This window comes from Thamnophis elegans, chromosome 2, assembly GCF_009769535.1.
Source record: "Thamnophis elegans isolate rThaEle1 chromosome 2, rThaEle1.pri, whole genome shotgun sequence".
NCBI lineage: Eukaryota > Metazoa > Chordata > Lepidosauria > Squamata > Colubridae > Thamnophis > Thamnophis elegans.
In genome coordinates, this window is record NC_045542.1 from 144,309,777 (window position 1) to 144,326,138 (window position 16,362).

At 42.2% G+C, this 16,362-nt stretch overlaps 1 protein-coding gene across 1 annotated transcript in view; it reads right to left on the minus strand.

The window, feature by feature from the left end:
• Positions 1-4,858: 4,858 nt before the first annotated feature.
• Positions 4,859-16,362, minus strand: part of IL17RE (interleukin 17 receptor E) — a 42,406-nt gene continuing 30,902 nt past the window's right edge. Inside the window, exons 12-17 of the mRNA XM_032209580.1 lie at positions 15,151-15,196; positions 13,890-14,041; positions 13,651-13,719; positions 10,147-10,198; positions 7,401-7,508; positions 4,859-6,183 (exon numbers count right to left, since the gene is read on the minus strand). Coding sequence (XP_032065471.1) covers positions 5,489-6,183; positions 7,401-7,508; positions 10,147-10,198; positions 13,651-13,719; positions 13,890-14,041; positions 15,151-15,196 — 1,122 coding nt within the window. The 3' untranslated portion in view covers positions 4,859-5,488. The remainder of the gene's footprint in view (positions 6,184-7,400; positions 7,509-10,146; positions 10,199-13,650; positions 13,720-13,889; positions 14,042-15,150; positions 15,197-16,362) is intronic.

The following is a 16,362-nucleotide window of genomic DNA, read 5'->3' on the forward strand; positions in this document are numbered from 1 at the left end:
AACAGAATAAAGCAATTTCGTGCCTTGTGTGTTTGATTTGCGTGGTAGGCATAAGTGAACCCAAAACGAAACCCAGCATTTCTTGGGACAACACTTACATAGTTGATGGTTGTGGAATGAACGTTGATGGCTTCGGAAGATGTACAGGTCGTCTTCGATTTACAACCACAATTCGGCCCAAATTTTATGTTGTTAAGTGAGAAATTTGTTAAGTGCGTTTTGCTCCATTTTACGACTTTTCTTGTCATGTTTGTTAACTGCATCACTGCAGTTGTTAAATTAGGAACTCCGTTATTAAGTGAATCTGGTTTCCCCATTGACTTTGCTTGTCAGAAGGTAGAAAAAATTTACGACTGAAAGTCTACTTTCTATTGTGGTTATAAGTCAAGGACTATTTATTTATTATTTATTTATTAGACTTATATACCGCTTCATAGGGCTTTCAGCCCTCTCTAAGCGGTTTACAAATTTTTTAGCAAATTGAGTCAGCAACTTGCCCCCACTGTCCGGCTCCTCATTTCACCCACCTCAGAAGGATGGAAGGCTGAGTCAACCTTGAGCCGGTGAGATTTGAACCACTGAACTGCAGGTCACAGTCAGCTAAAGTGGCCTGCAGTACTGCACCCTAACCACTGTGGACATGCGGCATTTCATTTTATATTAAATTTTAAAATTAAAAGTAATACAACATTGTACAACTTCTGCCCACGTAAACCTTGATTTTTTTTAAAAGAGGGAAGTTTGAAACATCTGCCTTTCAGAATAGAACCATGAGATGGTAAGATGCATGCGCATGCGCTGCACATGCGCGGGTTCATGTGGAGGACGCCGGGCCCCATTGCAACCATACCGGTTGCAACGGGATCCAGAACCCACCACTGCCATATCCCCATGGGCCTGTGATCAAAATTTGGATGCTTGGCAACCAGTTCGTATTTATAACAGTTGCAGAGTCCAGGGTCGCGAGATCATCTTTGGTGACCTTCTGACAAGTGAAATCAATGGGAAAGCCAGATTCACTTAATAACTGAGTTATTAATAACAACTGCAGTGATTCACTTAACAATTGAGGCAAGAAAAGTTGTAAAATGGGGCCAAAAACTCACTTGACAGCTGTCTAGCTTAACAACATAAATTTTGGGCTCAGTTGTGTGCATTGGTTGAGGACTATCTGAATAACAACAATTAAAAGCCCGACTCTTATATGTAAGAGTTTCTCTCTCACTCCCTCATGCCTTTCTGGGGTAATCTCATATTTTTGTAATTCCTCCCTCTTCTCTTTTTCAAGACAATCTCCTCTATAGGCAGGGGTGGTCTTCAAAAATTTCAGCAATGGGTTCTCTGTCCGATTGCTGAGTGGGCGTGGCCATGGTGGACGTGGCCCAGTTGACCTCCTGCATCATGGTGGTGGTGGGGAGTTTTCGCCTTCCCCAGGCTCCCAAGGCTTTCCTCGAACCTCCTCGGGACTCCAGAAGCCCTTTGGAGGCTGGAAAAGGGCCCATTTCTGGCCTTCTGGAACTTCCCCCTCCCCGAGCCTCTGCACGGGCCCTGCACTTACCTCGCATCCAAAATGGGCTGCGTGGAGACTCCAGGGAGAGGCAGGGTGGGGTGGGCGGGGCCAGCCAAGGATGGGATTTCGAGGTTCTCCGAACCTGCCATAACATTAGCTTTGGATTCTCCCAAACCTAGGCGAACCCGTAGCAGTCCACCCCTGTCTATAGGGTTCCCCATCTTGCCTTATTTCCCATGTATCCCTTTTTAGGAAACTAGGGGTTCCATTGGAGATTCACCCAAAGAAAATCAAGGAAAAAGCAACACGGTGAACTAGTTCAGACAGGAGATAATTTCCCACCTGTTTCTGTAATGATTCTTAGCCTCACCCTCACTTCTGTACTCACCCTGATTTTGGCTTGCAACTGTTTGGAGAACTGAAATTGCCATGGACTTGGGCCTCTCTAGGAACTAGTGTGATTTCAGTGAGTGGGGGGGGGGGGGAGAGAAATCTTTATGAATCCCCCGGTAGATCTGATGGAAAATGTATTTCAACTATATTCCTGATTGGGGTTATCTCAAGCTAAATTTAAATCACTACAGCTTGCTTGATTTCCTCACTCCTTTTGGGGAATTCCTATTACACTACCATGCTTCCTCTCTTTGCCAATGAGGCAGTGAATCAATCAGGGGAACAGGAAATTTTAGCTCCGTTCTTCCATAGAGCCATTCCAAAATTATCTGATTTTTGTTTCTTTAAGAAAAGAGGTGGGGTGGGGGGAGATGGAAGATATCTGACTGTAAGCTCTGAAACTCCTTCGGCATTATTTGAATAAGATACAACTATGACTCAATAAGACTCTTGACTTAAAGGCCACCATCTCCTCAGAGAATAGCTACTGATCAGATATGTTTTATCTTGAAGCAGAAATGTGCCTTTATTTATACATTATTGTATTGGGTCATTTGAACGATGAAATGGTTTAAAAGTTTAAACCACCTCAAGCCCTGTATGGTATATAGGTAGTCCTTGACTTACAGCCATTTGTTTAATGGCCATTTGACGTTACAACAGCACTGAAAAAAAGTGATTTATGACCATTTCCCACACTTTTGTACCATTCCCTGTGCTCACCCTGATCAAAATTGGGATGCTTGGTAGCAGGCATGTTTTTCTTATGGCGGTTGCAGTGTCCCGGGGTCATGTGGTCACCTTTTGTGACCTTCAGACACGGGGAAGCCCAATTCACTTAACAACCATGTTGCTAACTTAATAACTGCAGTGATTTACTTAACAACGGAGGCAAGAAAGATCATAAAATGGGTTCCACCACAAAACCGCGGTAGACTAAAGCGCGCTCGATGAAAGCGCGTACGTGACGTCATCACAGCGCGACGAAAACAGCACGCTGTGAGCGGTAAACTTAAAATTAACGCGTAAATCTAAACCTAACCCCCCCAAACCTAACCCTAAACCTAACCCTAAGCCTAACCCTTAACCTAACCCTAAACCTAACCCTATACCTAACCCTTAACCTAACGCTAAACCTAACGCTAACCCTTAACCTAACCCTAATGGTTAACGTAACCCTAACCCTAACCCTAACCCTTAACCTAACCCTAACCCTAACCCTAACCCTAATCCTAACCCTTACCTTTATGTGAATCGGCTTGCTTTAAAAGCGCTTTTTAAAGCGCCCTTTTTTATCCGCAGTCGTATTTGTCGCGCTGCTGATGACGTTAGGTACGCGCTTTAATCGGGCGCGCTTTAGTGGACCACGGTTTTGACGGGTCACGCATAAAATGGGGCACAATTCACTTAACAAATGTCTCACTTAACAACAGAAATTTTGAGCACAATTTTGGTCGTAAATCGAGGGCTACCTGTATATGTGAATGTCTGTGTGGATCTAGAATTAGATCTAAATAGAAATAAACAATAATAGATCCTGAGGTACAAAACTATTTTAAATGGGGGAGCCAACTGTCTGAAGCCATTAGGACAATTTCCCCCAATCTGTTGTCTTCCAGATATGTTAGATCTAATCAGAATTCTAAACCAACATGGTTAGGTCTGGAAGCTGTAAACACAATGTATTTGAAAGGCCACGAGTTGGCTAACGCTGCATTATGGAATAACACAGACACCCCTTCCATCAGGGGGTTATTCATTGAAAAGACTGGCACATTTACTTTCAAAGTCATGAGGCACAGAAATATTTTTAAATAAGGCATAGTGACTTTAGTTTATCAAGGTTTCTATTTTTTTAAGGGACCATCAATACAATGTTGTAGATACCTAAAGCAGAAAAGTGCCCTTTGCATTTTTGCGTTTCCTTTAAAAGTCATCTTTATTATTGTGTTTCAAGATAGCAGCACCAAGAACAGATGTAGGACCTGAGCAACAGCGACAACCAACTCCGCAGATTAAACACACAAAACAAAGTAAAGATCTCTTACAACTCTCCTAGCAACAGGCTTGTTTTGCTGGTTTGGAAACGGAGCGGTCAAAAGTGAGGCAAGCTGGTAGCTGATTCCATTTAAATCCACCTAATTGTATGACTTTGTAAGTCCTTTTCCCACTCGCACACAGCAACAACACACTCTGAGAATACCTTTTGTTTTGTGATATCTACATTGGTGCTCCCGTCATCTTATCCGCAGTTTATGAGCAAAAAGGCTTATCTTCTCTAGCTAGAAGATTCTTCTTCAGCTGTACTGTATTCAAATAGTGTTTTTCCCCTGACATACACTGACTCCCTCCAGAGCAGATCTAAGGGGCATAAAATCTGTTGTTCCTTTGGCACCCCATTTCCTTGAAGGGATTCAGGAGACTGCATTGATGGGCGACAGAATTGGGATAGGGATTGGTAATGGGGACAGCTGACTCCCTGCTGGCATAGCTTTTGGCTGGCTCATAGGTAGATGGAGAGAACCTTGTCAGAGTATGAATGTTCATAGACTGGAATAGACATGGCAACGAGTCAGCCAATGAGGGCTGTTTGGAAACTGAAACAGTATCTGCTGGAGACAGCTAGGAGCCTGGGTGTGGCTTAGTTTAACTTCTGTACTAAAAGTTCTAAACTAGTCTGCTGCTCTGAACGGAAACTTAACCTGTTCTCTCCTCTGCTGGTGTTTGCTTGTATTTACTACCACGTTGGAAAACCTGCTTTTGGTATTGTATATTTACTTCATGTGTTATATTATATATAAAGACAAGTTATTGAATCCTGCTGAATCAGTTACCTGTGTGTGCTTTCTGGATGTGATTGCTGCCGGAAACTCTGACAAACCTCTACTCAACAGTGGGGAACAACCCTTAGTATACTATCTAGGAGGTCACTATCTGGAGGTTTCTTTGTGCTGGTCTTTGTGTCTCCACAAGTAGAAATGTTAAGGAACCATGATTCAAAAAGAAAAGAAAAAAAAACGAACATTCTGAAAGGTGTCAGAGGTGTCCTCCACCTTCTGTGGGTTAGAATCCTGAAGTGATGGACGTCGAACAAAGCAAGAATTCGGCCTCTTCGTTCAGTCCATCTAGCGTGCAACAAGATCCTCTTCCCTGGGCCTAACCTGGCTGCCTTTCGACAAGCTTACAATCCTCCAGGATGAATCTGCTAGAAAGCAGCCCCTGTGAATCACTCGCACGACTGCCCACAAGGTTCATATTGCACCACCCCGCTTTCAGCAGCAAGGCCACGACCCCTCTTCGCAGTACCCTATCATCTCTATGGCAACAGATACCATGACCACCAGGTGATGGAGAAGGGGCGCGCTCTCTGGCACACCCAGAGAAATCCCTCTGCTTTACGTTTAGCTGAGCTGGACCCCTTCCTTGGTTTTTGTGGCATTGGATTTACCGGCCAAGATGATTACAGATGCCATTTCTTAGGCACCATAAAGAAGCCGACTCTTCTGAGGCCTAATGAACACCTTCTGCCTACGGATAACCAGTGGGATCAATCCCATTTTGCAATGTACCTTTAGTCCACAGCCCTTAAGTGCAGCTTGGCCTGTGCACCTTGAGTTGAGTGAGGGGGAACAGCGATTCTTCCAAGCACCTGATGTTCTTGCTCCATGGCTGATTCCGCTGTTTCCGTGAACTCCTCTTCTTCTCGGCTTTGAGCAGGTGGCACACAAGGGCTTTGGCACTAGCATGGAGCCAGCTGGGTCCTGAGCTGGAGTTGCCCTGCAGGACCCCAACCAGGTCTGGCAAGTCCTGAGGCAGGCGGTAACGGGGAAGAAGGTGCAGAGCACGGGGAATATCCCGCCGGTTGCACAGTTTACTGAAATAGGCAATCACCCAGTCACATCGCTGGACCTTTCCAGCCGTACCCTGAAGTTCCGCTTGTAAACAGGCCATGGCTGCCCCAAAGAGGTCATAGGGTTCTGGGGCTTTCTTACCAGGGCTGCTTACTTCTCCTTGCCAGAGTCCATAAGCATTGGCACTGCCTGCGCTCCACAGCAGTAGGACCTGGCCCTGCTTGCGACCCACGAGTTCCCGTTGGGCATACATCCAGGGCAAGATGCCCTGTCGTCCCACATGGCCCAATTCCCAGAGGTCCAATAGCACAGGGCAGCCCAGCGCCGACCGCAACAATGCGGCAAAGGAGCAGACCAACTGTTTGTGCTCCTCTGAATCAGGAGAATAGATCAGCAGGATGGGACGGGAATGATGACGGCAAGATACGTCTGGAAGAGAAACAGAAGGGAAAGGGATGAGAAATGCTTCTTACAGGATCTTGGCTCTTTGCTCATTGGAATCTAATAGTCTGCTGAGGAAAACAACTGATCTTCTAAAACTTTTACCGGTAATTAGCTAGGTTGTTTTATTGTCCTATTATTATTTTTTCTCTTCCCCAACAACAAAGTGTTGTGCTAAACTTTTTTCTCTTTTTTTTACTGTACTCTTATTGTAAAGGCTAGTCGGAGACCATAATAAAGATATTTGATTGGATCTTCTAAGATTAAGCTACTTGGCATGTTTAATGAGAAGAAAAGAAAATATAAATCAAAATACTCAAAGAAACAAGTAGGAATCTTCCCATGCATATTATATATGAAATATTTATCTCAAAGACAAGACAAATGGTAAAGGTAAAGGGTTTTTTTTTTTTAATAATCCACATTTGGAAGCCTTAGAAATAATTCATTAAAGTAAGTTCACCTGAATCAACTCAAATTCACTTCTTTTTAGCCTTTCTCTCTATGCCATCTACTCCAGTACATGTTCGATTTTAGTTTGCTTGAGGGTTTTTTTATTAACACTTAGATCCTTGTAGATACAACATTAAACCAGTACAATGATCATTTTAAAATACAGACTATTAAACAGGTAAGTGTGGACTGTTCTATATGTAGTACTATGCAAATTATACGTGTCCCAGGATCTTGTAATACTGAGCCCTGATTAGCAAATTTGCATTTACAGATAAATCCTCAACTTACCATTGCAATTACTGCAATTTTGATTGTAAGTCATCATAGTGATTAAGTGGGTCATGTGCCCACAACCAATTTGGCAATCTTTTTTTTTTGCTTTAATCATTAAGCAAATGCCACGGTCATTAAAGCATAGTTTGCTATGGGAACTTTGAATGCAGGTCGTAAGTAGATTTTTTTTTTAAAGGATCTGTTATAGCGTCAAACAGGCACTAATGATCAGTCATAACCCAAGGACCGCTTGTATTGTGCTGTGACAACCACATTTGGCATTAAAGGTGTGTCAAGTCTATGCATGTTGCAAAAAGTTATTATCTTTCTGGCTGACTATGAGTCTCAATTTCTCACGAAACTGACAGGCTTCTACTGCAAAATCATATTTTCTGCTTCGCTGCTTGAGATTGGCAAAAGTATGGAGCCATATCCACCCACACGCATTATAAACCAGCTCTTCTGATGCTTTTTACCTCTACGGAGTCTGTGCATATTCCAGTGAATCAGGAAGATTGCCAAAGCTAGAAATCCCAAGCCCAAAACTACAGCAGAGGCCAGCAGTCCCCAGCGTCGGTGAGAAACTAGCAGAAAAAGAAATGTGAAGGAAAGGGATGTAAAACAGCTATCGAAAGTACGGTCATTCTTGATTACTTGTGCATTTCTGCAGAAATGTATTCCTGTGATATCTCCTACTTATCAATTTTCCCCAATCTGGGTTTGTCAGATGTATATACAGTAGAGCAGTGGTGGGTTGCCAATTTTTTTACTACCGGTTTGGGCGCACTCGTGTCCGGAAGGGTAGGCGGAGCCTCCCGCCACCGCTACTACCGGTTCACCCGATCCGGGCTGAACTGGGAGCAACCCGCCTCTGCAGTACAGGTAGTTCTTGATGAACAACCATTCATTAGTGACCATTCAAAGTTACAACGGCACTTACAACCCATCCTCACACTTACAACCAACATAGCCATCCCAAGGTCATGTGATCACAATTTCTTTGCTCGGCATCCGGCATGTATTTACAATGTTTGCAGTGTCCTGGGGCCACATGACTGCCATTTGCAATCTTCCCAGCCAGTTTCTAGCAAAGTCAATGGGAAACTCCAGATTTACTTAAAGACCGCAGGGTTCACTTTTTCAATTGCAATGATCCACTTAACAACCTTGGCAAAATGGTTGGAAAATTAGGCACAACTCACCTAACAACCAGTTTACTTAACAATGGGAATTCTGTTCTCAGTTGTGGTCGTAAGTCAAGGACTGCTTGTATCACAGTTCCTCGGACCATCTAACTCAGGGGTGTCAAACTTAAGGCCCGTGGGCTGGATGTGGTCAGATCTGGCCTATGGGGGCCATCCTGGAAAATGTAAGGGGCTGGCCCACATCACTTCAGTCTGGTCTACCCACCTTGCTTTGGCCCAGTCTACCCAATGCGAAGGGGAAACATGCCAGCAATTTGGGGAGTGGCATCAAGATGGCCACGCCCACCCAGCTGCCCCCCTCCCCCCACACACACCAAGGTCAATCACAGCCCTGATGCGGCCCTCAATGAAACTGAGTTTGACACCCCTGATCTATCTGGTCTTGTGTGGTCAAACACTTCTGGAAGACGTCAGGTTAAGGAAAGTTTAAATACTACAATGAATATTTTCTTTTAAGAGTTGTGTAACTAAGCACTGTCCACATAGACAAGGAAACTATTAGCAAGTTTAAGGAAATGGCAACATGCCCCAAATTGAACCCAAAAGGGAAATAATAAACATCTCCAGCAGGAAAATCCTACAAATGATGATTTAGCTTATGTTCAATTTGCACTACAATTCTTTTGGAAGTGGGAAGGAAAATTCGGGTATAAAAAGCCACGAGAAAGGGGATTGAGTATAACCTGATGTTTTTCAAACCTGATGATTTTAAGATGTTTGGATTTCGACTTCCAGAATTCCCCCTACCAGCTGAAGTCCACACCTCTTAAAGCTGCCTGGTTTGAAAAACACTGGGATAACCAAAGAAAGAAAGATTGATTGGCTGAACACATTCAGAACTCAGGTATGTTTTGAAAAGCACACCTTTTAAGTTTGCATCCTAATTATTTCCCTTTCCTGAACAATACGACAGGGGATTATAACTGATTCATTATTTTCATGGTAGGCCATTTTATAAAACAATGTTGTAATTATAGCAGACATTTTTAAATAAAATATTACAAACTCATAAGGAAATAGGATGGACCTGAATGTAAGGTTCGGGGGGGAGGGAGAATGGAGAAAATGGATCTACTATCCACGTTGCAACATTTTGTCTGTGTTTTCCCTTGTTAGTCTTTAATTGGAATCGTCAATTGCTAGTAATTCCTCAGAATGCTGTCATTAATCATGTCGTTCTGCTTTCTCTGGAATGCCTTAATCCTTTTCTGAGTCATTGATTTGAACCATCATTGTCGGCCCTTCTCTTTGAAGAAAAAAAAACCATCTTTGGGACTCCAAGTCCCTTCCAACTTAGTATGGGGTTGGACTAGAACAGGGGTCTCCAACCTTGGGCACTTTAAGACTTGTGGACTTCAACTCCCAGAAGTCCTCAGCCTCAGCCGAATTCTGGGAGTTGAAGTCCACAAGTCTTGAAGTGGCCAAGGTTGGAGAAACCTGGACCAGAAGACCTCCATGATCCCTTCCAACTCTTGTTATTTGGTTTAGGTTTGTTGTTGTTAGTTGCAAAGTCATGGCTGAACCCATTGCAACCTCATGGACAATGTTCCTCCAGCCCTTCCTGTCCTCTACCATTCTCTGGAGTCCATTTAAGCTCAAGCCTACTGCTTCGGTGACTCCATCCAGCCATCTCATTCTGTCATCCCCTTCTTCTTTTGTCCTCAGGTTTAGGTTTACGGTTCTCATATGATTTTATATGTTGTTTTAACTTCTTGAGAGCCTCCCAGAGTTGGTTGGAAGATGAGGGGCTACATACAAAGCTTTAAACAAATAAATAAGCATTCTTCCAGAGGAATACTCCCATCGTCCTCTAGCTTGTTTCTTTAAGATCTGGAATTTCTTCCAAATATCTGAGCAAGACATAACTCCAACCATTGGCGAGAAGACCCAGGACTGCTATCTCTACCTTCCAGGAAGCACCACAGAAGACACAACATAATGGCCATTTTTGACAATAGGACCACACAATCTCCTCTTTATTTCACTCTGTTCTTGACGGAACAATCCTGCAACTTACCATCCGGACACAGGAGTCGCTTGCCAGCAAACTGTACATCAGAACGCCAGACCTAACATATGAAAAAAAAAGAGATGGCATATAAGACAATGGAACTCAGTATAGATAGTCCTTGACTTACAACAGTTCATTTAGTGCCCATTCAGTTACAACGGCACTGAAAAAAATGTGACTTATGACTGTTTTTCACAGTGACGACCTTTGTAGCATCCCCATGATCATGTGATCAAAATTCAGAGGCTTGACGTGGGAATTGAAAAATAAAGTTGAAACAGAATATTACAAGATGTGGGATAAATTTTACTGATGGATGGAACAAAAAAGAAAAAGAGGGACACAATAAATAATGACTAGGATCTATAGAATGGAAAACTAAAATTATGTATGTAATTATAACAGAGGGAAAATGTATAAGACAAGATCAAAGTAACATGGTTGTAAGTAAGATGACTTTATATTTGTAAATACTGAATAGCCCAATTGTAAATAAGCAAGGTGGTTATGATATTTAGTTTTCTATTTTTGTATGTAAGGCAAAGGCATTGCCAGGACGGTTACACTGTGTCCGATGTTTTATTGTGTGTTTAATAAAAAACTTTTAAAAAAAAAAATTCAGAGGCTTCGCAACTGGTTCATATTATGCCCGTTGCTGTATCCAAAGATCATGTGATCCCCTTTTATGACATTCTGACAAGCAAAGTCATTGGGGAAGCCAGATTCACTTAACAACCGAGTTACTAATTTATCAACTGCAGTGATTTGCTTATAACTGAGGCAAGAATGGCCGTAAAATGGGGCAAAACTCACTTAACGAATGTCTCGTTTCACGACAGAAATGTTGGGCTCAATTGTGGTCGTAACTCGAGGACTCTCTGCATAATGTGTGTTAATGGGCACCTCTGTGTTCCTATTGAACAAGCACTTTATTCTTATCAACTTGTTGGCTAATTTGCAGGTACAAGTAGTCCTTGACTTAGAACCATTTATTCAGTGACTGTTCAAAGTTAGGGCACTGAAAAAAAGTGACTTTCAACTGGTCCTCGCCTTTATAACTATTGCAGCATCCCCACTGTCATCGGATCAAAATGCAGGCGCTTGGCAACAAGCAGGAACTCATGGCGGTTGCAGCATCCTGGTCCCCATTTGCAAACTACTCATTTCCCTTCTGAGAAGCAAAGTCAATGGGGGAGGCCAGATCCACTTAACGACTGCACTGATCCTCTTAACAAACATGGGAAAAGTCTATGGAGATTCTCAGTCATCCAGGCCATGGTTGTCCCAAAGGTGCTTTTTCAAAAGTGCAAAGGAGCTGAAGAAGCTTCTGGGATGAAAAGTGAAATGTCTTAAAAGAAAAACCGAAAAGTTCAGTTGCCTCTTGAAAAGAAAACACCTTTGGGACCACCATGAGGAAAATGTCATAAAACTGGGCCCAACTCACTTAACAACCTCCTTACTTAGCAACAGAGTTTCTGGTCCCAATTGCGGTTTTAAGGCAAGGGCTACCTGTAATCTTAGCAACTGCACTTAGTGGTTCCACCACAAAACTGCGAAGCCCTTATCCGCGCCGACATAAGTGCGGAGGGCAAATCCGCGCTGTTCGAAGCGCTAAGAAAAAACGCGACCCTACCGTGATGACATAATCGCGGAGGGCAAATCTGCGCCTTCCGAAGCACTCAGCACCCTAAATCTAACCCTAAACCTAACCCTAAACCTAACCCTAACCCTAACCCTAAACCTAAACCTAAACCTAAACCTAACCCTAAAGCAAACCCCTAAACCTAATCCTAACCCTTACCTTAATTTAAATCGGCTTTCTGCCGCTGCGCTGTTTTAAAGCGCCCTTCTGTCACCGCGCTGTTGTCGCGGCGGTGATGACGTGCAGTGATGACGTCGCGGCTTTAGCGACACGGTTTTATCACCGCTATTTTGACGAGCACAGTTTTGTCGTGCCACGGCACTTAGTGACCATGCAAACTTATAACAATGCTAAAAAATGACATTAGCAACCACTCCTTGCATGTATGACTTTCTTTTTTCCCTTTTTTAAAAGTTTTTTTTTTCACAAACATATCAATGCGAAAACAGTGTGGCACCTGAGTGTCATACATTTTAATACAAATCAAGTAGTATCAATCATATTTGTTTCATTTAACAAGTTTATATAATCCTTGTAATAATACACAGATTTTTATTAAATTATAATCTTTCCTTATTTCATCATTCAATATTCCAATGTGTCATTTCTATGGCAATCACCGTATTCTAAGGGTCATACCTTTCAATACAAATAAAATATCATTAATCCTATTTATTACTTTTAACTGGCTTATATAATTCTAATAATTTGTAATATAATTACAAACATTTATGCTAAATTGAAATCTTCCATTATCTGCTTGTTCAATTTATAATCCTTCATTATTTAATTATTCAATATTTCAATATGTGAAATACATCAATCACCATATTCTGCATGTCATACATTTTAATACAAATAAAGTATTTTTGATCATATTTGTTTCATTCAGTAAACTACAACTATTCATATTTAATTATAATCTTTCATTATTTATTTAATCAGTAGTTCGATATATTGTTTTTATGCCAGTCACCATATTATTTAAGTATACTTAGTACAGGGGTGGGTTCCTGCCAGTTCTAACTTCTTCTATAGAAGAGGTTCCACAAATCTACAGTGCCGTTTAGAACCGGTTCCAGCTCCCTCCCCCCGCCCGTCCGCACATCATCAAGATGAAGAGCGAGAGGAGGAATTCTGGGAGTTGAATCTACAACTCTTAAAGCTGTCAAGTTTGAACACTCTGGGGTTTTTTTCTAAAGGGTTAGGGGTGCAAGGGTAACTTGAAAGCTTTAAGATTTGCGTGCTTCAAATGCCAGAGTTTCTGAGCCAACATTTTGGTTGCTAAGCAAGAGCGTTGTTAAGTGAGTTTCATCACATTTTACAAGTTGGCTATGCCCACCCAGTCACATGGCTGGCAAGCCACTCCCACAAAACAGGCCACACCTACAGAAGAGGTTCTAAAAAATTTGAAACCCACCACTGACTTAGTAATACCATCATTCAAATTCTAATTTCCCCTCTTACTATTACTTCTCCTTATTATATAAAAATGTACATTTTATTAACCTCCCCCCTCTAGTTTCCATCCCTTTATGACTTTCATGGTGTCTCTCTGCTCTTATTTCCACTTGCTTATTTACCCCATATCGGGATGTCCTCAGAGAGGAAGTACCCCAGTTCACCCGAAGGACATAGCCAGAAGCAAAGGAAAACTGATCATAAAATCATAATCATAACGAAAATCATAACACCCGGGTCATGTGATTTTCACTTAGCGGCTGCTTTGCCCAACAGCCAAGTTGCCAGGCCCAATTCTTCACTAAACAAGAACTACCTTTAATTGACTCCCTGTGGTAAAACCGTACACATTTCACTAAGGAATTAATTAATTACTAAGAAAAGGAATAAGGGAAGCTAGTCCTTACCAGCACACAACTTCTCGAGACTGTCCAAGGAAGAATGAGGTTCATCTCACCCAAGGCAGATCCCCCTGTCTGCAAAACATAACCTTGAATTAAATCCTGGATACATTCCTCGGCAACCGTCCAGGTCAAATACAACATACAGTACATCATTTCTTGGGCTTCTCTCACTCAACAGTCATGATTGAGTTATTTCTGGAAACTATCCCAAATTCCTCCTCTTGAGACCGGGAGCCACTTACATGGGAGATGGTATAGACAGGGGGTTCAGGTTGGCACTGGCTTGAAGATCCCGGCTGGCATAAGGCGGAACTAAAAGAAGCCGGTGTGCGAGAATGGAAGTTTAAGTGAAGTTGCAGAAATTTCACACTGAGAGATACATTCCAGGTAGTATCTAAGAAAGAAAAAACAAAGTCAGCTGTGTTCATTCTTCAGCCAATGCTCTATTATTTCTAATCTTTTGAGGAGAAATATGTTACCGTATATATGATAAATGTACTAACAATAAGTATGAGCCACGGTGGTGCAGTGGTTAGAGTGCAGTACTGCAGGCTACTTCTGCTGACTGCTGGCTGATGCAATTTGGCAGTTCGAATCTCACCAGGCTCAAAGTTAACTCAGCCTTCCATCCTTTGGAGGTGGGTAAAATGAAGACACAGGTTGTTGGGGGCAATGGGCTGACTCTGTAAAGCACTTAGAGAGAGCTGTAAAGCACTGTGAAGCGGTATATCAGTCTAAGTGCTATTGCTATTGAGGTCATTCATAAATTCATTCTGGTTAAATAAAAATTGTCTCTGTTAACTATTGCAAAACGTTACTTAGGAATAAACTCTTCGAGTTGCTCTAGGCCCGTGAAGGCAAACCTATGGCATGCGTGCCAGAGGTGGCACGTAGAGCTCTCTCTGTGGGCGCACGAGCGGTCGCCAGCTGCTCTACTGGATTTCAGCACATTGGGCTTCGCAGGTGATGGAGTGCTGGATAATTGCCTGAAAAATGGCTGGAAAAACTGCCTGAAAAACGCCCCCAAAACAGACCATTTTTTCATGGCACTTTCAGGGCATTTTGGGGCCATTTTTCAGGCCAAGAACTGCCCCCAAAACAGGCATGTGCACGCCGACCAGATGGTCTTCGGGTTTCTGGCGCTTCACGGCACTCGGTGGCAAAAAGGTTCCCCATCACTGCTCTAGGCATTTGCAAAGGAAACTTGAATGGTCAGACCACAGACTAGAGATAATCAAAGAGAATCCCGACAGTCACAGGGTACAAAACAATGGTTTGTTTCCCTGTAGGGATCGTAAAAGTTCATTAGTACCAATGGTGAAGATATGATGCTCATTAAGAGGTGATTCAGAAGAAGAGTACAAAGAGGTTGACATTCCTGAATGAGGGGCTTGGTATTCTAATAAACTCATTCAATTCAACAGGGTAGAGATTAATCATGAATCCCCCGGTCTCCCCATGAAACAAAAATGGAGGTTCACATTGTGACTTAAGTAGACTCACCTGTCTTGTGTGGGCACTCAGTGTGGCTGGTGTTCATGTAAGAAAACTAAAAAAAAAAAAGACAAATTGTCGGGTTATGACTCATCATATAAAACCTTGCAGTTAATACTTATGCAGATTTAATACTTAAGAATATTTAAGTCCCCCCACCCCCCAGTTAACCTTGTACCTTTCTTCATTAAACATTTGTCATACAATCTAGAATGCGGAACTGCCCTAAATTAAAGGACTGAGCAATACTGAATCTTTTAATTATTGCCTCCAGGCTGAAGTCTGACTATCTAACTTGATTGTAATGACTTCCAGAAATAAAAATTTTTTGGGGGGGAGATCTGTAATTCAACCAAGAATAATAAAATTCTTTTAAAAATTAAACTTTGCCAAAATCTCATTAGGTCTCCTGTATTTTAGCGTAAGCTTGCGTGGCATCTTGTACAAGATCAAAAAGATCGTATGTGATTTGCCATCATTTCTATTGTGATCCAATAGGGGAAGTCATAGAGATGCAAGGCAGAGTAGAGATACCTTGAAGGTACCACATTAGCAAACCCGACATTAGATAGAACAATTAACACTGGAAGTTTTAAAGAATTGATTGGACAACCATTTGCCTGAAATGGGCTAGAGCACAAGTGTCCAACTTGCCATGTCACATTGCTGTCACGTGATGTTTCGCGACGTTTCCCCCCTTCACCGAGCTTGGGTGGGCATAGCCTGTGCATGATGCATTCAGGCTACGGGCTGCCAGTTTGCCAACCCCTATTCTAGAGTTTCCTGCCTAAGCAGGGGGTTGGACTTGAAGACCACCAAAGTCTCTTCCAATTCTGATTCTATTTTTATTCTGATTCTATTCTATTCTATTCTAATTTATTCTATCAATTCCAATTCTATTCTAATTCTATTCTATTCTATTCAATCCTATCCTATCCTAATTCTATTCTATTCTATTCTAATTCTATTCTATTGTATACCAAAGTCTCTTCCAATTCTGATTCTATTCTGATTCTGATTCTGATTCTGATTCTGATTCTGATTCTATTCTATTCTATTCTAATTCTATTCCATTCCATTCCATTCCATTCCATTCTAATTCTCTTCTCTTCTAATTCTATCCTATCCCATCCCATCGCATATGGTCACATGATCACGGTGGGAAGGGTCACCTTGGAACTTTGGATCCGATAAGTCCTCTACAAGGAAGTTCACCATCAC